The sequence below is a fragment of the Cebus imitator genome, unplaced genomic scaffold (genome assembly GCF_001604975.1).
Source record: "Cebus imitator isolate Cc_AM_T3 unplaced genomic scaffold, Cebus_imitator-1.0 Scaffold112, whole genome shotgun sequence".
NCBI lineage: Eukaryota > Metazoa > Chordata > Mammalia > Primates > Cebidae > Cebus > Cebus imitator.
Window position 1 is genome coordinate 5,123,429 of NW_016107427.1, and position 25,370 is coordinate 5,148,798.

General features: G+C 52.9%; 1 protein-coding gene across 2 annotated transcripts in view; it reads right to left on the reverse strand.

Moving 5' to 3' along the window:
- The window catches only part of MX2 (MX dynamin like GTPase 2), a 45,281-nt gene extending 20,330 nt beyond the window's left edge, over window positions 1-24,951 (reverse strand). The window contains exons 1-6 of one of the 2 annotated variants that reach the window (XM_037742068.1): window positions 24,799-24,847; window positions 15,060-15,124; window positions 11,030-11,349; window positions 10,211-10,403; window positions 7,840-7,974; window positions 5,794-5,948 (exon numbers count right to left, since the gene is read on the reverse strand). In XM_037742068.1, the coding sequence (XP_037597996.1) occupies window positions 5,794-5,948; window positions 7,840-7,974; window positions 10,211-10,403; window positions 11,030-11,278 (732 nt within the window). In that variant the 5' untranslated portion in view covers window positions 11,279-11,349; window positions 15,060-15,124; window positions 24,799-24,847. Of the gene's footprint in view, window positions 1-5,793; window positions 5,949-7,839; window positions 7,975-10,210; window positions 10,404-11,029; window positions 11,350-15,059; window positions 15,125-24,798 lie in introns of both variants that reach the window. The other variant, XM_017538614.2, reaches the window with a different exon arrangement.
- Between the last annotated feature and the right edge of the window lie 419 nt (window positions 24,952-25,370).

Below are 25,370 nucleotides of genomic sequence, written 5' to 3' on the forward strand. Positions count from 1 at the left end.
CCCCTTACCTGAGTTGTGACAAGCAAAAAGATGTCCCGACATTGCCAGTGTCCCCTGGGGGTGCAACAGCTTTGGGCTGGGATCACCGTATCTCATGCACACTCACTCGTGTGCATTTGTGCAGGATCTCAGAGAGTGAAAACGCTCCCTAGAATAGTCTGCCTAGAGAGGGGCGTGCCATAAGGAGCATGTTAGGTGCATGCAGCAAACATTAGCAGTGCCCGCCAGGTGCGGGGCCCGTCCTGGGGTTCAGAGACTCGGCACTGAGCATACACCCTCAGGGCCTGACAGCCCCTGATGGGAGACAGGTAATAAACACTCACAGTGGAGACCTGTCCGGGAGGGCAAGTGAAATGGAAAGGGCCAGGCACGGGGCACAGCGTGTCAGGAAAGGCGGCCCTGATGGGGTGGCCTTGCAGCAGAAACCTGCAAGGAATGAGGGGTGCCCTCTGCGGAGAGCCAGGTGGGCAGAGCACTGGGCAGTGGGAAGCGTGTGTGCACACGGAAGAGTCCAGGCAAGGGTGGGCCGGAGGGACCAAGGGCTGTAGAACTCGGATGTGGTGGGTTCTACGGCCCTTGTCCATCAGTGTAAAACTCCCTGGGCTGTGTGGTCTGTTCCCCTGCAGACATCAGCAGAAAAGCCCCATGGGTGCTGCAAAGGGAATAAGCACACAAGCAAGAAGAGAGTTTTCAACTTAAGGACGATCAACATTAAAACTTGTTTAGAAAGGTTGCTTAAGGCCAAGTACTGTGGCTCACACCTGTAACCCCAGCACTTTGGGAGGTCAAGGTGGGCAGATTGCTTGAGGCCAGGAGTTCAAGACTCCCCTGTGGAGCGAGGAGCCACTGTGCAGTGACAGGAAATGTTGTCCATGAAGTAGGGGGGTTGGATCGCATGGGATCTTGGAAGTTTGACACTGATTGACATGGGAGACACTGGAGAGCTTTAAGGAGTGACAGCATCTGACCTGTGCCTTAAAACACAAGAGCTGTGTTGGTAACACACTTCGGATGGGTGCTGCTGAGAAGGGCAGAGGCAGAGAAACCCAGCAGGAGGCCTGCAGAGGCGGTGACCCAGGTCCACGGTGGCGGCGGCTTGGGTGAGGGTGTTGGTAGAAGTGGGAAGAGACATGGGCCTGGGCGTGCTATTTCAAGCAGAGCCAGTAGGCTTTGTAGGTGGACTGGACGTGACGTGTGAGAGGAAAAGAGAAGGGAGAGCTGACCTCAGGGGTCATGGCCTGGGCCACTGTGAAGGTGGAGGTACCACGGCCTGAGATGGGGATGTCTATGGGGTAGGCAGATTTGGGAGGAAGGTCAGGTGTTGCTTGGGCCCACTGAGTTTCTGTGCTGATTAGATGCTCAAGGGGAGATGGTGAATCAGCAGCTGGAGACAGGAGCCTTGATTTCAGGGGAGAGAGTTGGGCCTGAAATAATGATTTAGGAATTGCTAAAGTGGTATTTACAGTCACGAGACTGGAGTGTGGTCCAGGGAGATACCAGGGAGAGTGTTCAATGGGCAGAGGGGATGTCTAGGTCACTGCACCATTTGAAGGTCAGGGAAGCGTGTAAGAATTCCTGGTCAACATGGTGAAACCCCGTGTCTACTAAAAAAAATACAAAAAATTAGCTGGGCATGGTGGCGCGTGCCTGTAATCCCAGCTACTCAGGAGGCTGAGGCAGAAGAATTGCCTGAACCCAGGAGGCGGAGGTTGCAGTGAGCCGAGATCGCGCCATTGCACTCCAGCCTGGGTAACAAGAGCGAAACTCCGTCTCAAAAAAAAAAAAAAAAAAAAAAGAATTCGCTAAGGAGAGACCAGTGGGAGGGAGAGAAAGAACAGAGTCTATTTGCCCAGATGCCAGTGAAGAAGACTTTCAACAAGGAGAGAATGATCAATTGCATTTGAAAACCAGCACATCTGGTGGGTGAACTCTGCCAAGTGCCCATTGCCGGGAAAGTGGTGCCGTACAATAAGGCTGTGAATACAGAAAGGCCTTTCACAGGGACAGTCTGGGGAGACAAATCAGGCCCATAATAGAACCTGCCCCATTCCTTATGAGCACTGATCAGCTTTCACATGGAGGAGGGGCATGAGCAGCAGCAATGAAATGAAAGACACATGTGTTCTTGCTGGGGGAGCTAAGATTTCCATGAGTTCTCAGGAAAATGGTGGGGAAGGCAGGGCACACATGACCAGCAGTATGACCTTGGTAGTGCCTCTGGGAATCAAAGACAATGAAGAGTTTGAGAAGAGCCAAAAAAATATGATGGGAAAGGGCGGCGGGACTCCAGAAAAGAACACGATTGTGTGCAGGAAGCCCTGACTCTACGACTAAGCTTGTCCAACTTGCCTCATTTTGTTGTTGCTCTGTTTTGTTTTAGGTTTTTAGCAGCCTGAAGCCGTGGTTTTTGGTTTCTGTCTCTAGTAATAGGTGGAAAAGAGGGATGAGGAAGGGGCTTTACTGGTCCAACCAAAACCAGAAACTAAGAACCCATGACTGTATTCTCTCCTTTGGACACCCCTGGACGTCCTGAGGAGGTCAGACTCCTGAGCCACGTGAGAGCTGAAGGTCCAGGAACATGGAGGAGGATGTTTTCTCACAAGCCTAGGATGCTATGGGAGGACAATGTCAAAGAACCGAGGAATTCCAAACAGTGGCTTCCTGGGGCCACCTGGAGGCCTCAGCCAGGTTGGGTAGGGCAGGGCCCTGGGGCTCCAGGGAGCTTGTGGGACCTGGATGGCCCAATCTATGGGAGAGAGGTCTAGGACACACTAGAGGGGCCTAAGGAGGGTGGGAAGGTGATGGAGAAGGAGATGTTTGGGGATGGATTTCCAGGCTGGTCTTGACCCTATTTCTCCCCTGCCATAACAGTTCTTACCCCCTGCTCCTTCACCCTCCTAGCCTCTCACAGCCACAATGACAATTTTCATTGCTCTCTCTAAACTCCTGTGACCCTGTTCTCCCATGCGGTTTGCTCTAAGAAAACATAATTTTCTTTCTCTCTTGAAGGTGGCACTTATACCTGGGAAGGTTCAGATGGGGAGGGAGCATGCATGGGCAGACCTCCTTTTATTGTGCTTTGCAGATTTTTTTTTAAACAAATCAAAGGCTTGTGGCAACTCTGAGTTGACCAAGCCTATTGGTGCCACTTTTCTCAACAGCATATATTCACTTTCTGCCTCTGTGTCTGGCAGTTTTTGTGCTATTTCCAACGTTTTCATTATTATATCTGCTATGGTGATGTGCAACCATCAAATTTGGCTGCAACCTCTGCTTCCCAGGCTCAAGCAATTCTTGTGCCTCAGCCTCCCGAGTAGCTGGGAACCAATTAATTTTTATAAAATACTTCTCTTGTTCACTTGGCAGTGTTTTCACATACTGCCACCCTTTCAGATAGAATTCTTTTTGGTCACCAGGACAAGGCTTGGTAACCGAGCACATGGTACAACGTGCATCGTAACTCACTGTTAGGGACTGACCAGCCCCATAGGGTCCATGGCCGTAATTATGAGCTGAAAATTAGAAATAAAAGAATGTAGAGGAACAAAGCCCTTTAGAAATCTGAAACAGAAATGAAAAGCTGAGGGAGACTGCACACATTTTCTCCCGATATTTAAAACAATGGGAAACTTTTGCCATCTCAACCCACTTGCTTTTGATGAAATTGAGATCAAACAGTCTCAGACCAAGTCACATGGGTCCCCTGCAGAGGAGAGGATGAGGTGTCAGGAGGAAGCTGTGTGTTCTGACCCCACCTCTATGAGTCTGTTCTCACACTGCTATAAATAACACTACCTGACACTGGGTAATTATAAAGGAAAGGGGCTTAATGGACTCGAAGTTCCACAGGCTTAACAAGAAGCATGGCTCGCAGGCCTCAGGAAACTTACAATCATGGGGAAGGACAAAGCGGGAGCAGGCACCTTCGGCACAGGCAGCAGGAGGGGATGTGTGTGAGAACAAAGAAGTGCCACACTCTTACACCACCCACTGGGCCAGGCGCAGCGGCTCATGCCTGTAATCCCAGCACTCCGGGAGGCTGAGGCTAGTGGATCACCTGAGATCGGGAGTTTGAGACCAGCCTGGCAAAAGTGTTGAAACCCTGTATCTACTAAGAATGCAAAAATTAGCCAGGCCTGGTGGTGGGTGCCTGTAATTGCAGTTACTCAGGAGGCTGAGGCAGGAGAATCACTTGAACCTGGGAGGCAGAGGTTTCAGTGAGCCGAGATCATGCCATTACACTTCAGTTTGGGCAACAAGAACAAAACTCCATCTCAAAAACAAACAAACGAACAAAAAATCAGCTGTCACGAGAACTCCCTCACTATCACGAGAACGGCATGGGGGAAAACACCCCCATGATCCTTATCGCCTCCCACCTGGTCCCTCCCGTCGTGTGGGGATTACAATTTGAGATGATATTTGGGTGGGAACACAGAGCCAAACCATATCACCACCCAAGGATCTGTTGCAGTCTCTAAGAAATCCCACAATTTGATGGATGAAAGCCACCCTCCTAGAGGGCTAAGAAATATGGAATCCGTCACATAACTCAGCAAGGGATATGAGCTAATTACCCTCTCTCAGAGAGACAGAGAATGGTGATTTGGATGTTGAAAAAGAAAGGATAACCTCACTAACCAAGATTCTGCCCAAAACAGCAGAGCTAGTGGAGGCCCCACCCAGGCGGCTCTTGGACCTACCACCCCTTAATTTGGTTGTGGTTGGGTTCTCAACACTATCAGTGTCTCCCATAAAATGGAAGGAGCCAGGAAAGTGGCCTCAGGTTTAGTACAGGAGGGCCTCATCTCCCCAGCCTTCCCCTGCCCCAGCATCCACTGTGTCCTTGATTTCCACATGAGCTGGCTTGGCAAAGCGTGGCAGGGCTGCTCTGGGGACCGGCCCAGCCCAAATAGAGGGTGTGCACAGGTTTTTTTGCACATTTGATTCAGGCACCTGAGCGAGGACTATGTTTTCAGGCAACCTCAGGTTTATTTATTTATTTATTTTTGAGACAAAGTGTCTCTCTGTCACTCAGGCTCTAGAGTGCAGTGGCACAACCATGGCTCACTCCAGCCTTGACCTCCTGGGCTCAGGTGATCCGCCCAGCTTAGTCTCCCAAGTAGCTGGAACCATAGGCATGCACCATGGCACCCGGCTAATTTTGTTTATATTTTGCAGACATAGGGTTTCACTATGTTGCCTAGGCTGGTCTAGAACTCCTGGCCTCAAGTGATCCTCCTGCCTTGGCCTCCCAAAGTGTTGGGATTACAGGTGTGAGCCACCATGCCTGGCCTCATGTTTAGATGGGTAGGTTGTTGGCTAGAAGCCACAGCCCTGCTGTTGGTTCACGTGTCCCTGTTGCCCGGCCATCCTCCCTCTCCTCCGTGCTTCTGCCCCGACCAGAGAACCGCAGTCCATGTTCTGATTTATATAACATTCATTTAAAAAATATTGCCAAAAAGGACACATTTCATGTAGAATCCAAATGTCTGCCCTCTTTTGACTGTCAGCACAGCTGTTCACACTGGGCTCACAGTCCTGAATGACTGGCCAGAGTGTGCAGTCCCATGTGCCTACCAGTTCCCCGGAGTCCACTTCTCTTTTTACTGTGACTTGTCAAGTCCAAGTCAGAACCTGGGCATGAGGCCCCACCTGGGCGGGTCCTACCTGAGACTCCTTCCTTATCCCTCAGTGTAAAGCTTTGCTCCAGGAGGTGCACTAGGACCCTGGGGACCTCTGACCCCTCCCCCACTTCAGCTGAGCCCAATCCCACATTCCAGAAGGGCTTACCTGCAGTCCGATGTCTCGGGGCTGGTTGCCCACAGCCACCCTGGCGATGCCGGGAAGGTCAATGATGGTCAGATCTGGGACCTCAGGGGAGATGATCTCCAGGGTGATGAGCTCATGGCTGATGCCCAGGCCATTCCCAGCCATGATATTCTGGGCTATGGAGGTCAGGAGGGGAGAAACCCTGAGCCCTCTTTAATGATCCCTGAGAGGAAGCAGTTACTGAAGGTAACGACTGCTTCTTTCCAGGGTTTGAGAGCTTCGGTGGGTCCAAAACATTTCAGAGAAGCCTGCACAGGGATCTCAGAAGCCACTGAGACGGCTGTTTAATATGTAGGCGCACAGACCTACACTTTCCAAAAGACAAGAAGAAAACATACTGGTATGTTAGCAATGGGACTGTGGATGGGTTCTGTTCTCTTTCTTCCTGCTCTTCAGCATTTTCCAGGGAGTGCTGTGGTGGTTTTAAAATACGTCCACAAATCCTTCAACATTCCTCCCTTCAAAAGGGGGAGGCATGAGCATGGGCCAGACATAGGGGCTTGTTTCTAATGAATACATGCAGTGGAGGTCACTGTGTGTGACCAGTTCCTAAATGGATCATGGCTTCCTGCTTGATTCCTTTGGATGGCCAGCCCTAGGGGAAGCTGGCTGCCATGTCACAGGGACACTAAGTAGCTACGGAGAAGCCCCAAGGTAAGGAAGTGTGGCCTCCTGCCAACTGCTTTAGTGGAGATTGCCAGATGGTTTTCCAAAGTGGTTGCACCAACTTACATTCCCACTAGCAGTGGAGGGGGTTCCAAGATGCTATTCTGAAGATGTCTTGGCTTGGGTTTGCTCACTGCTCATTCTTACCCAAAACCTTTACCAAGCCTGCACACATGGTGTGCTGTTGGTCTGCTAGAGACAGCTCTCCTGGCCCTGCCCCACAGAACTCATGGCTGGAGAGACTCCAGAAAGATGTCAACGAACATTGCAAGATGCACTGGGAGCACTAGTGTGGCTGTGGTGGGCACAGCCGGGGTACAGAACCTTTGCAATTTTTAAAAAATTCAGGGTAGTTTTTTAAGAAATTTGCTATTGAGGATATCCAGCAGCTCCTGTTTTAGAGGGGTGAACACTGACACTGGGGTCAGGACTCCCTGTTGGGGAAAGGATCCTTCCAGAAAGCCACTTGATCCAGGCAGACAGGGGCTGTCTGGGAAAGGGCTGAGCCCATGAGGTCGTCTAAAGGCCTCCTACTCAGACACTGCGTTTGCTATTCGGTAACACAAAAGGCCTTCCTTGGACTGAGTTCCTCCCTACAGGGAGTCTTGGTATATTCAGGGTAGTTTTTCCATCTATACTGGCTGAGTCCAGGATGGGCCATGCAGGCGGGACAATGGAGAAGCATTTCGGGAGTGTGAGAGGCTCCAGTGCACTCTAAGGGACTTGGCCACTAGGGCCCCTCAGGGCACAAGGCTGTGGACTCCAGGAGCAACTGAGCCTTTTCTGATCAGCCACCGCCAAGAACAAGCATCAGGAAACCTGCTTCACAGCTGGGTGAGCAGGGTCTGTGTTTGGAAGGATGCTGAGTGGAAAGGTAGCTGGCCAGGGTTAGAGCTGAGCCTCAGGAAGACAAGTCATGGTTGTGGCAGCTGCTGGGGGACCAGGGGTCCTGCAGCGGCACTTCTAAAGGGGCACAGGTGACCAGCGATCCAAAGATGGAGTGGGCAGGTGCAGAGGGGAAGCCTGGAAGGGAGGGTGAGTTCCCTGTGGAGTGGACAAAGCCAGGGCTGGGGGAGGAGCGGGAGAGGACGGGCAAGACCAGCCACGTGGACTGCGGGCTGCTAGGGAAAGCCACCAGCGGGTTCTCAGCATGAGATGGCTCGATGAGAGGGGACCTGGACAAGGACCTGGAGGGATGGTGGAGGTGACAGCAATGGGGGCAGCCCCATGCTGTCTGGGAGGTAAGTGGTCACTGTGGGAGTGACTTGAGAAAGAGGAGAAGGAAGCGAGGAAGAGAGAGGAGTGACTGCCAGATCTGAACCCCGGAACAACGTGGCTCACCTTTGTGTATCTCCTTCTCCACCTGGCTGGGGTCCTGCAGCTTTAGTTCCATGTTCCGGTAGCTGATCCTTCCGGCCCATGCCTCATGGGGATGCTTTTTCAGTTTCAGCACCAGCGGACACCTGGTTACGATTCCTGAACAAGAGTTTCCCCAAACACCCTCAGCTTCCTTTCAAAGAAGTGGCGCCGGGCCCTTCCCTCCTAAGACCTTCCCCATAAGGACCTCGTCTGAGCTTTCTGGCTCTCCCTGGGGCCTGGTAGTAAGTGAGAGGGTCGGACTGAGCAGGTGCAAAGAGGCACAGGGCCCTGGGGGTGCTGCTGTCCTTGGTAAGTGTTCACCACCTGAGTGAGCACCCTGAACTCCGGTGGACTTGAGCAAGTGGCTGTAGCCACAGTCCCCTGTCACAGCTGCAGACCTGAGCATGCTGCCCTATAAGTGAAGAAGTAGATGCTGGAGCTCGGGCACATATCCAGGCTCCCCTGTTTTCCTGTGGCTGGAGTCAGCATGGCAGGTGTCTGCCCCAGGCCCTGCAATTGTCCTGGTGGGGAGCCCTGGTTCGGGTGGGGGATGGCGGCCAGCCAGAATGTGGAGCAGTGAGACCCACCCCAGGGCCATGGAACCCTTCTCAAGAAGTGAGAAGAAGGCAGCGAGAGCCTGGAGGAGAAGCTGGACATCTGGAAGGAGGGGCAAGGGGAATCCTGACGGTCCCTTTGAGGCAGGATCCTCCAATGCCACTGAACCCAGGAAAGGTGGGAGCAGTGCTGAGCTCATTGGCATGGGGGCCTCCACGCTCCTGCTGTGAAGCCCAGAGAACCCACATCCTTTGTCCCGTGGCCTATAGGGAGGTATTGCCCCGTCTTCCAACTAGGGGACTCACCCGGGGTCCCATGCCTGCTCTCTGGCGTTCAGACTCTCCAACCCGTAGTCTCCCTGCCCCAAATGCTGATCCCAGAGCACAGAGGCGGACTGGCTGTCACACACCCACACTGTTACTCTCTCCTGCCTCGTGCTCGGGGCTGATGGGCTCTTATGGGACACACTGGGTAAAGGACCAGGCTGCAGGGAACAGCAGGGAGGCCAGGGGAAGGGCACTGTGGCTTTGAGGTTGCGGCAGGTGGCTCTGTGGGGTCCGGGCAGCCCTCTAGCAGATGCCTCCTGCCTGCCCTTGGGTTCCGGTTGGGTTGAGAAACGAGTAGCAGAGGCAGGAGAGGGGAGCCAGGGAGGAAGAGAAGGAGCCGGGCGCTCTCTGCTGCCGCTGCAGCCCCCAGGACCCCTGCACACCGCTCCTCCTCCAGGTTCTGGAAGCTGCTCCCCTTCCTGTCCCACCCCCTTCTTGGAGGCTTCCCCATGCCTTGCTTACCCCATTGTAAAAACCTCTTTCTAAACATTCTCCAGTACCCACTCTGAGGGTACGGACTTTATAATTTTTCTTTATAAATATTTTGTTAAATTATAAATGTACAACGGCTTCTACATTCTACATAGACATGTAAAAGTTTGTTTTTCCAAGAAAAAGGTATCTTATTATATCATGATCCTAGATAAGAGGCTTTCAAAACATTGAGAGAATTCTTTAAGAAGGCTTTGCCTGTCACGTAAAACTTATCGATTTAAGCCGATCAAAGAAATGCTTCTACATTCCTACAAAGACCACTAGGAAGAGATGGCAAGGCCCCTGCACCCTGACTGACACAGGGGCAGTGACAGCTATTTAAATGTGTATGGGGAATCTGGCCCTCTGCTACCAAGCCTGAGGAGCTGCCCTCCTGGGGCTCTCGCAGTGGCCTATCTCTCCCAGGGGTGTGTCTCTCCCAGTGGCCTGTCTCTTACCGTGGCCTGTCTCTCCCAGAGGTGTGTCTTTCCCAGTGGCCTGTCTCTCCCAGAGGTGTGTCTCTCCCAGTGGCCTCCCAGAAGCCTGTCTCTCCCAGTGGCCTGTCTCTCCCAGTGGCCTGTCTCCCAGTGGCCTGTCTCCAAGTGACTTGTCTCTCCCAGTGGCCTGTCTCCAAGTGACTTGTCTCTCCCAGTGGCCTGCCTCTCCCAGTGGTCTGTCTCTCCCAGTGGCTTGTCTCTCCCAGTGGTCTGTCTCTCCCAGTGGCTGGCTCCCAGTGGCCTGTCTCTCCCAGTGGCCTATCTCTTCCAGTGGCCTATCTCTCCCATTGGCTTGTCTCTCCCAGTGGCCTGTCTCTCCTAGCGGCCTGTCCCCCAGTGGCCAGTTTCTCCCAGTGGCCTGTCTCTCCCAGAGGGGTGTCTGTCCCGGAGGCGTGTCTCTCCTAGAGGCCTGTCTCTGAAACCCCTTGGTGCCTGGGGAAGCTTCGTGGCTTACAGGTGGCACTGCTTGCTCTAGAGGGAAGGTGGGCCATTGGAACTTACCACTGCCTCTGGGAAGGGCGACTCCCGATAGCGCCTCCAGCACAGAGCTCTTGCCCGAGCTCTGGTCCCCGATGACGGCGATGGCCGGCAGGGCCAGGTCCTGCTCCACACCCAGGGCCCGCAGGGAGTCGATGAGGTCGATGCAGGGGCGCACCTTCTCCTCGTACTGGCTGTACAGGTTGTTCTCAGGCCCCTGGGGAGGGCAGAACAGATGCCACTGCCTTGACCCTGCTAGGGTTCCTGGTGTCATGGGGAAGTGTGGCAGTTTGTGCAGCTCTGATGTTGGGTTGGGGTGCAGACAGGAGGTGAGAAGGTGGCTGGAGGGCACTGCTGTTTGCAGGGGCCCTTCTGTTCTCCTGTTGAGGCCTCCCTGGGGCAGCTTCTGGGAGGATTTGGCTGTAGGTGTGCAGGGCATGCCTCCCGGGGAGGGGCTGGGAGCCCTGAGCGGGGAAGAAGTTCCATGAGGCGGAGGCTCCCAGCCAGAGGGAGGAGAGGGGCTGGGCTGGGGGCTGCAGAGCTGGGGAGGGTGGCGAGTGGGTGGGCTGGTGGTATGATGGCTATGGAGGAGGCTGGAAGAAAAGCCCCAGGAAGGGGACCCCTGCATGCATTACCCCCAGACCCACGTCACAGCAGCTCATTGCCGCAGGAGAGTCTGTGTACATTCCTGATACTTCTTGGATGTGACCAGGAGAGCTGGGGACACCAGCTGTGCTGGAGGAGCAGGCTGGCAAGTTGTATGACCGTGGTGGGCTTACGTGACAGCCCTCTGCACCAGCAGCCAGAATGCCCCCTTTCCGAACGTCCTTCCTCTGGGCTTACCTTTGCCCTCAGTTGGCTCCTGTTTCCTGGTGGTGGCTGATTGTTCAAATTGAGAAAGTTGAAGTTCTTGGTGAGGAAAGCAGCGTCCTTCTCCACCTGCTGCCAGTTTGGGCTAGACATCGTTTGTCTTGGCCCCATGTTGAATGCCGGTGGTTGTTGCTGGAAGAAATTCATTTCTTTTTTCAGGTAGTGTTGGGAAGAAAATTGATTTCTCTTCCGGTAGGGCCAAGGCTTGCGGGCCTTAGACATGTGCTGTCTCCCTGTCAGAGCTGGGGGATGTTTTCTCTGCTACTTGGCACGTCCAATCTTCCTGACAATCTCTGCAAAGACACAAGAGGGAGAGTGGCCCACACGTCACCAGGAAATCCTGCCTGAGGTGGCACTTTTGCCAACCCCTCCTCGCCCTCCTACAACCTACCCCCTACACACAGAGGCAGAGTCCAGGGGCCCCCGACTGCAGGAGGGGCTCTTGGCAGCCACAGAGCACGAGCAGGATTTCTACCGGCCTGGCACTGGGGAACAGGGGCAGCGGGCTCCACATTCCCGGTGGAGAGTCTCAATGTTCCTCCTTTGTTACTTCTTTTTCTTCTTCTTCTTCTTTTCCTGAGACAGGGTCTCACTCTGTCACCCAGTGGGGAGTGCAGCGGTGCAATCAGGGCTCACTGCAGCCTCAACCCCTCTGGACTCAAGCAATCCTCCTGCCTCAGCTTACCGAGTATTTGGGACTAGAGGCATGCACCACATGACCCAGCTAGTGTTTGTTTGTTTGTTTTTGGTAGAGATGGGATTTTGCTGTGTTGCTCAGGCTGGTCTCAAACTCCTTGGCTCAAGCAATCCGTCCACCTCAGCATCTTAAGTGCTGGGGATACCGTCACAAGCCACCACACCCAGTCTCCTTTGTCACCTCGGATGGTCTGTGCCATATATGGCATCAGGCGTCTGGAGCTCAGGACAGGCAGGAGAGCCATTAGGTGTGCAGAGGTGACAGGCAGTACCTCCTGGGCCTGCTGGACGCCAGACCTGGGCCCACACCGGGCTTGGCCGGGCACTGGGGAAGCGTGGGAAAAGAACGTATTGGGCCCAGTTCTCAGGCTGTGGCCTGCACTCAGCTAAAGGCAGCGCTGTGCTGAGACATACATTTAACTTTCACAGCAAGCCTACACATTTGCACCTTATCTGTATTTTCAGGGCCAAGAAACTGACATCCCGGAGGGCCAGTGATGCCTAAGCCAGGACTCAGAGCCGGGCCTGTGTTCCGGGCAGGAGCCCCCCACACTCTGGCTTGCACGGTATCCTCCTTTCCTCTAGCAGTGAGGTGGATCTAGGAGGCTGAATGGTGTCCCCACAGCCCCCACAAAATTTATGTTCACCTGGAACCTGGGAAGATGACTTGCTGTTGGAAAAAGGCTCTTTGCAGATGTAATTAAGGTGAAGATTTGGAGATGAGATCACCTGGATTTAGAGTGGGCCCACAATCTCACCCCAGGTGTCCTTATCAGAGACAGGCAGAGGCATTTATTGAGCACCTGCTGTGTGCCGGGCTCTGGACACCCAGCCAGGACACTCTGCCACTTCTTTTGGTGCTGAGAATCTGAAGGGGGAGGCGAGAGTCCAAACCTGCATTCCCACCATCTGCACAGTACATTTCCTGATGTATTCTGTCTCCCCAGCTGCAAGGTTTGGGACACAGAGACACACAGGAAGAAGAGCCTGTGAGGGCAGAGGCAGAGACTGCAGTGCTGCAGCCCAGGCCAGGGAATACCAAGGCCTGCCGCAGCCACCAGGAGCTGGGAGGAGAGCACAGTTCCCCCTGGGGCCTCCAGAAGAAACCAGCTCTGTAGATGCCTTGATCTGGAACTTCCAGCCCCTAGGGCTGTGGGAGAACCAGTGTGTGCTGTCTAAGCACCCGGTCTGTGGTCTTATACCATGGCAGCCTGAGCAGACTCATACAAGGGTATGAATCTGTACGTGCCAGGCACTTTCCACCACATGGGTGTCATGGTGACCAAGTCAGGCCAAGCCCTCACTCCTGGCACACCATCCTAGCAGGGAAATGCCAAAACAAATACACTAACCAACAAGGAACTCCAAGTGATGATGGAGTGTCTGGGGAAAGACAGGTGGTGGGTTTGAGATTCTGGGGTAAGGGTAACTTAGGTGCCCCCTGGAGGGTGTGCCTGGGGATGGGCAGAGGAGCAAGGCTTGGAGGAATTGGGAGCAGCTTCACCTGCAGAGGAAATGCATGTGCAAAGGCCCTGAGGTTGGAATGAGCCCAGGGAATGGGAAGATGGTGTGACTGGGGAAAAAGAGGGAGGGCAAAGGCCTTGCATTCCACGTGGGTGTGTGGGAGGCCTTTGGAGGGTTCTGAGCTGGAGAGTGGTGTGCTGGGCATGCATGTGGGTAAGGAGACCAGGTACAATAAAGGACACAGCCATGGGCCAGGGAAGGCATGAAGAAGAGGGAAGGTTTACGCACGGCCAGAGTCCTGGGGCTTTGGGACAGACAGGCAAGGGCACGGGCTCAGGCTCTGTACGACTGGATCTTATGTCCAGAGTTTCTCCCTCAAGCAACCTGCCACATCTGCTATCTGTGGTACCTGCCGGCTTTCAGCATGGCAGCCTGGAGGAGTAGGGAGCCAGCCCCCGGGGCAACCTCCCACCCCAGGGGCCTGCGGACCACCTCCCCCTTTTCCCAGCTCTCAGATGGACATGTTTCCACATGGCTCGTTAGAAGGTCCACTTAGGATGGGCCCAGCCATCCTCGTGGGGTCTATGTAGGTGCCTTCCCCATCCCTGCTCACAAGCAGGACCCTCCTCCTGCTGCCTGGGACCACACGCCTGTGTGGAGGCTCCACTCGGTGAGAAGCCGGGCTGGGCTACACCAAGGCAGCGCGTCCTCCACAGGTGGCAGCTCCATCTCCCGCAGATAGGGCCCACGATCCGGGTTCAGGGTAAAGAATTAGAAAGCAGGGTTGGGGCCATCCAGCACAAGGGCTGTCCATGGGACCCAGGGCATGTGCTGAAATCTCTTTGTGTGTCAATTTCCACTTCTAGAAAATGGGGCTGACCATTCCCCCTGAGGATGTGGGAGGGTTCAATGCAATTACGTATAGAAAGGCTCAGCAACAAGCCAGGCACGTGTGGTGCAAAGGCTGGACGCTGGTGCCAATGCTGTCATGTGGTGCTGGTTTCTGCAGAGGGGACGCCAGGCTTCTCACCACCCCCTTTCTTGGGAGGGCAGGGCTGCTGAGCCTGGCAGACACCCCTTTTTTGGGGGACCCCTTTAAAGTCCTTTTTTTCTGGGGGGCTCTAAAAGACAAGTCCAGGGGCAATGCCCTTTCAGAAACAATGGCTGTTTGCATGGAGTGGTGAGAGCCAGCTGGATTCTGGATGCTTTGAAGCCATGGTCAACAAGTCTCCTAATCTCGGCTGTGGGGCTGAGGGCAGAGAACAGTTGGGGAGAGCAGGAAGATTTGTGGCCAGAGCCGTTGAGGAGGAACCGCACAGTTCCAGAGGGCCTCAGGCTGGTGACTGCCTGGAGCCTGGAGGGCCATGGCGGGTGTGGGCTTCGGCCTCCAGGACACCCTCATCCTAATGACCAATTCCACCACTGCCTACTCCCAATAAGGCACAGAGAGGGTGCGGTTCACCCAAAGTCACACAGTGCATTGGTGACAGCCAGGGCTCCTGGGCCTGGCAGACACCCCTCTTGCCACCCCCAGTTTATCTGCCTGAGCTCCACGGCTCCCCTGATTGGGTTCCTCCCCCTCTCTGAGCCACAGTTCCTGAGTCAATGTGAGTCTTCATTCACTCCATAAACATTTATTGAGCGCCTTCTGTGTGTCGGGCTCTGGACACCCAGCCGGGACACATTGCCACACCTCTTTTGGCTCTGACAATCTGATGGGGGGAGGCAACAGTCAAAACTGCATTCCCACCATCTGCACGACACCTTTCTCAATGGATTCTGCCTGTTTCCTGTCTCCCCAGCTGCCATAAGGCCCCCAAGGGGGCGGGGCAGGGATTTTTACCTGTTTTTTTCACAGCTGTACCTGCAGCTCAGAGTACCTGGCATACAGTAGGAGCTTAATAAAGGCTGTGGAGGAAAAAACAATAAAAATGGTGAAAGCATTTCCTGTATAGGAAACTGTCATGTACCCATCAACGCGTCCTGTCTCCTAATGTGAGATACAGCCCAGTGGCTACGCTGTAGTCCTGACTGCAACCTGCATTAAGAGATGAAAAAGTAAACGTTTATGCAGAGAGTAGATAAGATGGGCATTTGCAGTTGCTCATGATTTGGGGATTCTACAGAAGCACAGAGGATTTATGACATCTGTCATTGTCCCCATCAAAAATTAGTGAGGGATCAATAACTTATTAGAAGCTACTCAACATCCAGAGGGGATATCAGATTCTAAAGAAGCTTATCGTTCAGAGGCCGTCACAGAAGTCGAGGGCAATGTCTTTATTGACTTCATGCTAAAAAAAAATGCTTTAAATACTATATTGTAGTTCTAAAATAGTAATTGATATCTATCCACCAAACTTTCAGAAAGAAAATTGGATCCATTTATAATTGACTCATAATCATCAATGCAAACTTCTGACAAGTAATACTGGCAATCTCAAAAATGCTTTCTCAATAAAGGTGGAATCTGGTCATCTCAGGATACCTGCTGTGAGCGCCACAATCCTTCCTAGCTAAGTTACTCCAGAATTGTTTGGATCATGGAAAAGGTTAAGTTTTACATGCAATGCATATAGGTCAGGAAATTTTCTGGAATTGGCTCAGAAAGCGGTAGAGTCATAGCTGCAACCAATATAACCCAGGTAAGACTGTAAAGGTGAGACAGGGTCCAGAGCCATGGCTTCATGATTGCAAGTCTCCCTCTTGCTAGACTTTCTATTCTCAGCACGGACAATACCTATCTTCCTATAAAAAGATTGTGAGACTTACTGTCCTGGGGGGTCCTTCCTCCAACACGGACACTTCACGAATCACCCTCAGTATTTGAAAAATACAGAATCAATCCCATGCGGAAGCTGAGCTCGCCTGACCATAAAACGCCCTCAATCTCTCTGAGCTTTGAGCTTTGCCCCAGCTTTACTGGCCATGCAGTCTTGGCCTTTATCTGTAAGCAGAAGATTACTCCTTAATGCCTAGGTTGAGGATATAACAGGCTATTGGTGTGACCACCTCCAAGGGCTCACTTAGTCTAGCGCCCCACGAGATCACAACAGGATCCTGTACGTGACCAGGAGTAACTCCGGCAAGGCCTGACTCTGCGCCATTGCATGCACACAGTGAAGCACTGTCAAGGATTCACCTCACACACCAAGTCTTGTGCCCAGAGGAGATGCCAGCAAGAGGAAATGCCATCCAAACTTGTTCTGACTTCCAGCCTGGTCTGGGTCCACTGGAAGAGACCTCAAGGCAAAAACTCTCAGTCCTTTCTGGAAGGAGTCATTTCACGTCCTCCTAACAAATGCCAGGGCAGTCAAGATCCAAAGTGTTGACCCAAGTGCTCACGAGTCGGTAAAAGCAGACAACCAACCCAGACCAACGGGTCAGCTCACACGAATGCCCTAAACCGAGACCAGCCACAAAGCCCCCAGACGCAAAAGCTAAGAGCTATGGACCAAGCAGACGGCTTTGCGAGTGGACAGCTTCCACTCCAGATGACGAGACCAGATAATGATTGAACTTACTGTGACTTCCACCACAGTGAATTTCTTTGTATTTTTAAGCATTATGCTCATGGCTAGTCTCTTTTTTTCAGGATCAGATCTCAATCCTGCAACCATGTTCTATGAATTTGCTTCTGTCTTCTTCCTGCCTCCTTCAGACCAAAACACATCTTCTCCCGACATACCCTAATGACTCAGCCCGTTTGGAAGGTTAGCCTCTTGCTGGATTCGCCACGCATTTCCAACCCCAGGAACCACACGAATCATGAGCATTCCCTTACTGAATTCCAGACCATGTTTTCCAACACATAATTACCTTAAGATCCATAGAGTAAGTATTCTTATGCCCAGACACACACAGGCTGCCGTGATAACTCTTACCATAAAACACAACCAGCAGGGCCGGGGGCCTGAGGGGAACAAACCTGCCTCCTATATGAGCACCTTGATGATCTTCACATCCCTTCAGACCTGCTCTCAATTTCACTAAAGGCAGTATTACCACATACTTAAATTTCTCATGAACAGTCATGATTTTGTTTTCCAGCTCTTCTCTACTCACATAATACCGTCATACAAACATGAACCATTTGCAAGAGAAACACACACGAAGAAAAATCCATGTGCATGAAGGCAGGATTGTTAAGTTCCCACAAAAGTGGTCATCGCTGTTTGCTGCAACAGAGCTCATGGGAAACTTTACGAACACCCCCACGCTGCCGCACCCCAGCAGTCCCACGTGAGTGCCCTTTTCCTTACGTGGTGCCAGTGCACCTCCATGCTGGCCTGAGGACCATCACCATACTTTGGGGGCTCCTAGCGATACAATTGCAGGATTCAGATCCTCTCCTGTCCCATTTCCTCTGCTCTTCACAGCTTTCACAGAAGTAGCTCTGCTGGAAGTTAGAGCCACAGGTTCCAACAATGAACTTGACCGTCTCTGACCCTGGGTGGTGGTCCCTGACTTAGGGCTCTCGCAGGCTTCTCTCTTGCTCTGGCTGGAACGACACAGCCCAGGAAAAGAACCTCTCTCCACCCACCATGGTGGGACGGATGACCACCCAGCTTTGGGAGCTCTGGAGAACACTTCCTGTTGCTTTATTACCTTCATCGAGTCTAGCCAGACAGTCCCCAAATACAAACACTGGCTTTCCAAATTAGAGAGCAGAGCTTGGAATCTTTTCTGGCTAAAGGCAAGCTGAGGGGGCGTAGGCTCCCTGGAAGTTCCCAGACAGTGCTGATGGGACTTTCCCTACTTGCTGCACAGCCACGGGGCAGGGGGTGGGGGGTCGGGGGGAAGTACAAGATGTTGTGGAGAGAGGAGCGTGACTGATTGGAAGGCTCCGTGCTGGGTGCCGCATCATCCCCCATGCAGGGTGGCCCTGCTTTCACCTGAACGCTGCTGGGAGCCAGCTTCAGGAAGGGCCCTTGGGGCGCCGCAGTTCCAGAGCAGCACCTCACCTCTCCGGAAGACCCGTTTCAGAAACCCTGAGGCCAGCACAGCACTCCCCTCTGCTGGCCCAGCGGCTCTCAGCAGCTCTCCTCCCTTGGGACAGAGACTGCTTACTCTGCCGGCTCAAAAGCCTGCCCGCCCAGCCTCATCCCCAGATGGCACCCCTGTGCTGACCTGGACTCCCCTCTCTGCAGTGGAATCTTCACTGGGACCCTCTGTCTCAACCTTTCCCAATGAGCTCCCGCCCAGTCTTATATCCTTCCCCTGCAGCCTCAGACGGGAGAAACTTCCAGCAGAGCCAGCGGCTCCTGGGCTCACAGCCCCACCCGGGGCCGCCACTCACTCGGAGGAAAGACCAGGGCTGTGTCAACCGCCCCGTGGCCACTCAGCCTTCAGCCCCTGTCCTCCAGCCTGGATCCCAGAGGCCCAGCTCCACAGGCCTCCTGCACCCTACTCCTCCCATCAGGGCTGAAAGCACTTCCTGTTTTCAGAACTAGCACTGGGTTCATCAAAAGTTATCTGATGTGCAAACCATTAAAGCAGAAGGGCTAGGCAGCAATTTCATGGGACCACTGAGAGGTGAGTCCATCTAAAGTTGGCACAAACAGCTCCCTCCCCTGTGGATACCTTCTCAGGGAGTACAGGAGGGCTTGGCCAGGACCCAGCACCCCAGTGGGCCTGGTGGCATGCACCCTAGCAGCTGAGATTTCAGGAGGCCTCATTCCACTCGTCTGTCTGGGAGGGAGCCTGGGGTCTGAACCCCCAGCCACTACATCCTTCAGAGGCTGAGAGTTAGAGCCAGATGCCCTTGGTGACGCAGCCGGGGGTCCAGGAACAAAGCCGAGTACTGATGGGAGGTGATAGCTCAGCTTCAACTTCCTCCTCTCCGTGGCAGAGAGAACAAGGAAAAGGAGGGCCCTTTTGTGAAGCCCAATATGCTTCCTTTCACGTTCTTTTTTAAACACATGTAAAACAGTCGCCACCCTCACCCTCGTTTTCAGGAAAGGTGGGCCTGGCTAAGCACACCACGAGTTGATTGCGCAAGTTTGGGAGGACGGGAGCTGGACACAGATTGCTCTGCAAAGCAAAGGGGTGAGAAGCTGCAGGGGCGAGGCCTTGACGGGCGGAGGCGGGAGTGAGCAGAGGGCTGACATGCAGGGGATGAGAGGCCCCTCAGGCCCCCTCCCCACTGCAGTTTAGGGAGGATTTCCAGACACAGGCCTGCTGAGTAAGGAGTGCAGGGTTCGGGTTGTGTGGTGTGTGCCTGGTGAACCATCGGTCTCCCTACACAATCTTCAGAAATGGCTACAGCGCCTCTGCATGAGTTGACTGTTTTGGGAGCCTGTGGGCTGGCTGGGTGCCCCTGGAGGCTGACGGAGACCACACGGAAGAGCTGGGTGACACATGGACAGTGGGGACTCAGGCTGTGCACACAGGCAGGAGGGAATCAAAGTGGGGGGCTCAGGAGGCTTACAGATGCAGGCCTCTGCTCTCAGCAGTCACTGCGCTGCACGGTGGCTTCCTCTCCAGGGCTCTGACCCCACGTGGGAGCTTCTGGAGCCTGGTACAAATGCAGAGCATGGGAGCTGTGGACCATGACTTGAAGAGAAAGTGCAGATCTTGAGGGAGAGGAACTGAAAAACCAAGAAGACAGCTGGTGAGATAAGAGGAAAAAGGAGAAGACGAGGCAGCTGTCAGGGTGCAGGGGACACCGAAGTTAAGAGTTAAGACAAAGGTGAGGAACAAAGTGAGGCCAGAACCCAGGACAGGACGACTGCGGGCCAGGCCGGGGGTGGTGGGTCAGGAAGGACAGCAAGGCCTTGACAAGATGCAGGGGACCCGGACAGGAGGCGAGTCCAGCTGAGCCAGATGGCCAGCTCTTCGTGTGACGAATGACTCTGTACTGCTGAGCTGCACGATTTGGAGTTGCTGTCAACTTCAAGGCAGCTGTTAAATTAGAGGGCTGCCAAATATTTTCAAGGGGTGAACAGGCCAGGAGTGAAGATTAAGGAGCATGCATTCAGGATAAATCGAACATCGGTAGGAAAATAGGAGGGGATCCTTTCCTCTCAGAGGATGAAGCTTGTAAAGTCGCTCCTTCTGATTGAGAAACAAAAAGGGACTTGGTTTATTGCAGCTCCCACGCCAGCAGGCTGCGCTGCACCTTCCAGGTTTAGCCGGTGATGGGTTCTGCATCAGACACTCTCCTATGACATTTCCATCTGATTCTGGTTCCCCAGTAGAATCAGTCCCTGCAAACAGCCACTTAACGTGGTCCTGCCTGCCTCCCAGTATTATCAACAGAAAGTGTGATCCCCTGGAAAAGGCCTCTGCTTTTTTTTGTTGTTTGTTTAATTGTACTCAAGAATATACCCATGAAATTACTTAATCTCCTTAACATAAAGAAATTGTATTAAGATTGTATCTCCTTATTAATATGCAGTCACAATAAATTACCTTGCAGAAGCCCCAGCTAGTCAAATCTGCTCTCCTGGTGAATCCAGGAGGCCCCTCTTGTTCAAGAGTGAGACACACAACTGTCCTATCCTCCCTTAGCCTTGGCTGTGGGAGGCTGAGCGCCAAATGCTATGGTCAATCAGAGCGGCCCTTAGCTCTCACATGACGTCATGGTCCTTCTCACATGTGCCTGTGAGAAGCCAGTGGGGTGACTGATCCTGAAGCAGTGTGAGGGTGTGTGTGTGAGGTGAGTGGGGTGACTGATCCTGAAGCAGTGTGAGGGTGTGTGTGAGAGGTGAGCAGGGGTGAGTAAGACAAATCCAGGCTGAGTGAGGAGTGGGGAGTGGGCTTCCGCATGTCTTCAACCAAATGTCTCCTTTTGGGAAACACTTTTGCGCTGCTGGTGGGAGCGTAAATTAGTTCAGTCATGTGGAAAGCAGTGTGATGATTCCTCAAAGAACTTAAACAGAATTATCATTGACCCAGTGTTATATTCCCAAAATAATAAAAACCATTCTACCATAAAGATACACGCATATGAATGTTCATAGCAGCACCATTCACAAGAGCAAAGACATGGAATCCACCTAAATGGCCATCAGTGGTTGACTGGATTTAAAAAATGTGGTCCATATACACTATGGAATACTATGCAACTGTAAAAAATAATGAGATCATGTCCTTTGCAGGAACATGGATGGAGCTGGAGGCCATGATCCTCAGCAAACAACCTAGTAACAGAAAACCAAACTCCACATGTTCGCCATCATTAGTGGGAGCTAAACATTAAATACACAAAGAAGAGAACAATAGACACCTGGGCTCCTTGAGGGTAGAGGGTGGGAGGAGGGAGAGGAGCAAAAATCTACCTATTGGGTACTGCGCTTATTATCTGAGTGATAAAATATGTGTACACCAAACTCCCATGACACAATTTGTCCGTGTAACAAACCTGCACATGTACCCCTAAACTTAAAACAGAAGTTAAACAAAGCAGCCAACCAACAAACACATTGTCCTTTTTATGAGGACACCAGTTACGCGGGACGAGAGCTCAGCCTACTGCAGAACGATCCCACTTTTAATCACACCCACAGAGACTCTGCTTCCAGATAAGGTCACACTCAGAGGTCCTGAGGTCAGTATGTGAACATGTACCTTTGGGGAGTGTGATGGTTGATACTGAGTGTCAGCTTCACTGGACTGAAGGATGCAAAGCACCGACCCTGGGTGTGTCTGCGAGGCTGCTGCCAAGGGAGATGAACATTTGAGTCAGTGGGCTGGGAAAGCAGCCCCGCCCTTAATCTGGGTGGGCACTATCTCATCAGCTGTCAGCATGGCTGGGATATAAAGCAGGCAGGGAAATGTGAAAAGAGAGACTGGCCTAGCCTCCCAGCCTCCATCTGTCTCCCGTGCTGGATGCTTCCTGCCCTCGAACATCAGACTCCTAGGTTTTCCAGTTTTGGGACTCAGACTGGAGCTCCTTGCTCGTCAGCCTGGAGATGGCTTCTTGTGGGACCTTGTGATTCTGTAAGTTAATAGTTAACCAACTTCCCTTTTTACACACACACACACACACACACACACACACACACACACACACACACACACACATATACACACACACACATATACACATACACACACACACACACACACACACACATATACATTCCATTAGTTCTAGCCCTCTAGAGAACCCTAATACAGGGTCTAGTTCAATCCATACATGTGGGTATGGTGATTGAAAGTAGCACAGCAAGAAAATCAGCCCGAGGCCCAGCCTCCTGCAGCGCTGCCCTGATCCCACACCATCCCCGTCCACGTTTGGGGTGCCAGTGCCTCCCCAATGCCTGGGATGTGCTTAGTCCATCTTCCACCAGGGTCCTCAGGGGCCCCAGGAGGATGGTGGAAAGGGCAGCCTGGTCACTGTATTGATCTCTATCGAGGGGTGGGAAAATCTCTAAAACCCCAAAGGGGAGGCAATTTCCCCATAGAGCGCTTTGCAAAGAGAAACCTCTCCCTCTAGGCGCACCACTGGGAAGGCCCTGGGGGGTGAAGGCTCAGGAAGCTGGCAGTTACCGAGCACAGGCAGCGCTGAGGTGAGGGGGTCCAGGCAGAGGTGATCAGAAGTCGTGGTGGATTCATGACTGATACTCCCTGACGCCCCCAACAAGGGCAGCAGCCTTTGGCTCCAGGATGCTTTTGGGTCTATCATCTCCCCAAATTCTCAAGGGAGCGTGTCCTGCAGATGAGGAAACCAGGCCATGGGGAGATGCTGGGGGCCTCGTGGGGGCCCCAGCCTCGGGCTGGGAATCAGGTCTCCAGCTCTCTCTCTGAGCCGCACCTGACACTGCACCACAGAGAGCTGATTTGAGGACAAGCGTACACATTCCCTGCTGAGTTTGGAAGCTGGATGGAGACTGCCAGGACTGTGAAAACACCATTACTGGGAAATGGCAGTGCCAGATGTGGTGGAGCCCGCTGAAGTCTAAGGCAACTGTGTCCTCCGCGTGGGCACAGCCACTATTGCTGGCGCGTGACCAGTCCAAGAGCTCTGCAGGGTCCTGGGCACTGAGGGCCACTCTGCTGTGCCCGTCTGCTGCAGCCCCAGCTTCACTCACACAGCGCAGGGTCCTGGCCACCCGAGCACAGGCACTGAACGCGACCTTTCCTCCCAGGGCTCAGCTTTGCAAGATCACTTGTTTTTCACCCACTCAAAGATACTATTGAGCACTTAAGTCCTTGGGACACATAGTGAGTCAAGCAGACAAAGATCCTTGGGGGGGCTTGCATTCTAGGACAGGGGCCAAACCCGAATAAAGCTCACATACATCCTGGTGGGGGGTGGAGGCTCACACCTGTAATCCCAGCGCTATGGGAGGCAGAGGCAGGAGGATCACTGGAGCCCAGAAGTTTAAGACTGAAGTGAACTATGATGGTACCATTGCACTCAGCCTGGGAAACAGAGCAGGAAGACCCTGTCTCAAAAAAGAAAACAACGACAACAGAAAAAAAGATTGTACATGTGAAGGGAGTGAAAAGTCCTTCAGGGGGTGCGTGGCGGTGGGAAGCAGGGCACAGTGAAAGGGGAGAGGGTGTGAGGAGAGATAGCTCTTTCTAAACTGCTAGAGACAAAATTCTAAACACAAAACAAGAAAGAACAGTGTTTAAAAGGTGTCATCAGAGCTGAGTGGGTGGCTTATGCCTGTAATCCTGGGGCTTTGGATGCTTTCTTTCTACAGAAAAAATTAAAATTAACCAGGTGTGGTGGCGTGCACCTGTAGTCCCAGCTACTCGGGAGGCTAAGGTGGGAGGATCCCTTGAGCCTGAGAGTTTGAGACTGCAGTGAGCCATGATCACGCCACTGCACTCCAGCCTGGGGAACAGAGCGAAACCTTGTCTCAAAAAAAAAAAAAAAAAAAAAAAAAAAAAAAAAAAAACCGTTAAAAAAAAAAAAAAAAAAAAAAAAAAAAAAAAGGCGTCATTGATACCACCATGTCTCCTTTCTGCTCTGTGTCAATTATAAAATGAACTTCAGCCCCCAGAATACAGGTAATCCAGGGTGCAGTGGGCTAGAGTGCTGGAGTTGGCCCTTACTGCTGGGAACTGGCCACAATGGGAGCATTCACACCATGAGAACAGAGAACCCGCAAATGCTGGAAATCAGGCACCATCCCCTACCCTGCCCCTCCCCATGCCCTGCCCCTCCCCTCCCCATGACAGCCAATTTCCCAGCATATCACCGTCACCGAAGTCATGTCAGAGCATCACAAATACCACAAGAAAAGGAATACCTGAAGCCCTCCAAGATGGCTTTGGGGCACAAAGCTCCTTAACCCCCAGACTTTGTAGGACACTGAGCAAAGCTGTCCTAAAAACCACCACCTTTGGCCAGATCAGGATAGAGGCCACCCTGCCCCCAGCGCCAGCCACTTCCCCTCCAGAGCCTCTCTCTGTGCACGGGGCTGCTGTGGGCTGAAGCCAGCATGGGCCCTTTCTGCGTCTCACACCGGAGGCAGCGTCAGAATCTTATCTTTACCGCTCCTGCCTCACAGCACAAGCCACGTTCACCTGGCAGATGTCATGACACTCAGGAAATGTTTTAAAGGCGCATCTGCTGTGCATCAGACACGAAGCAGCCCTCCCCGCACTGGCCCCGCTCTTACCACTGCAGGCTCAGGGCAGAGACCCGGCAAATCCTCTCTTCCCTTTCTTCCGCCTCATTTTTATGTGGCGTGTGAACCACTCCCTCCCCTGCTCCGTCACAAACAAACAGGGAGAGAAATGAAACTACTTGATCTGGCCACAGAAATGAAACTGAATTTTCAGCACGCTCTCCAGATGACTCAGACCGTGGTCCTCACACTCGAGCTCCATCCAAATCCTGGGAGAGCTGTGAAGACAGGTGGCTGCCCCCTCTCCCCCATCACCCTGAGAGTCTGATCCAGCAGGTCTGGGTGGGGCCTGAGAATTGGCATTGCTAACAGATTCTGGGGGAGCCTGGCATCGGGGCGGCTCAGAGTGGCTCGGTCACTGGAAGGCTCTGCCCTAATAGCGACCAGTGACCAGTACTACCTGTGTGGCTCTGAAATGTGACTACTGCGATCAAGCAACTGGACTTCGAACTCCATGTGATTTGAATGAATAGTTGTATGCAGGACCTCACTGATGCAGCGCTGTTACAGCCGGGGGACGTGGTATCAGGTACATGATCTGAACGGGCTGAGCTGTCCTGCTT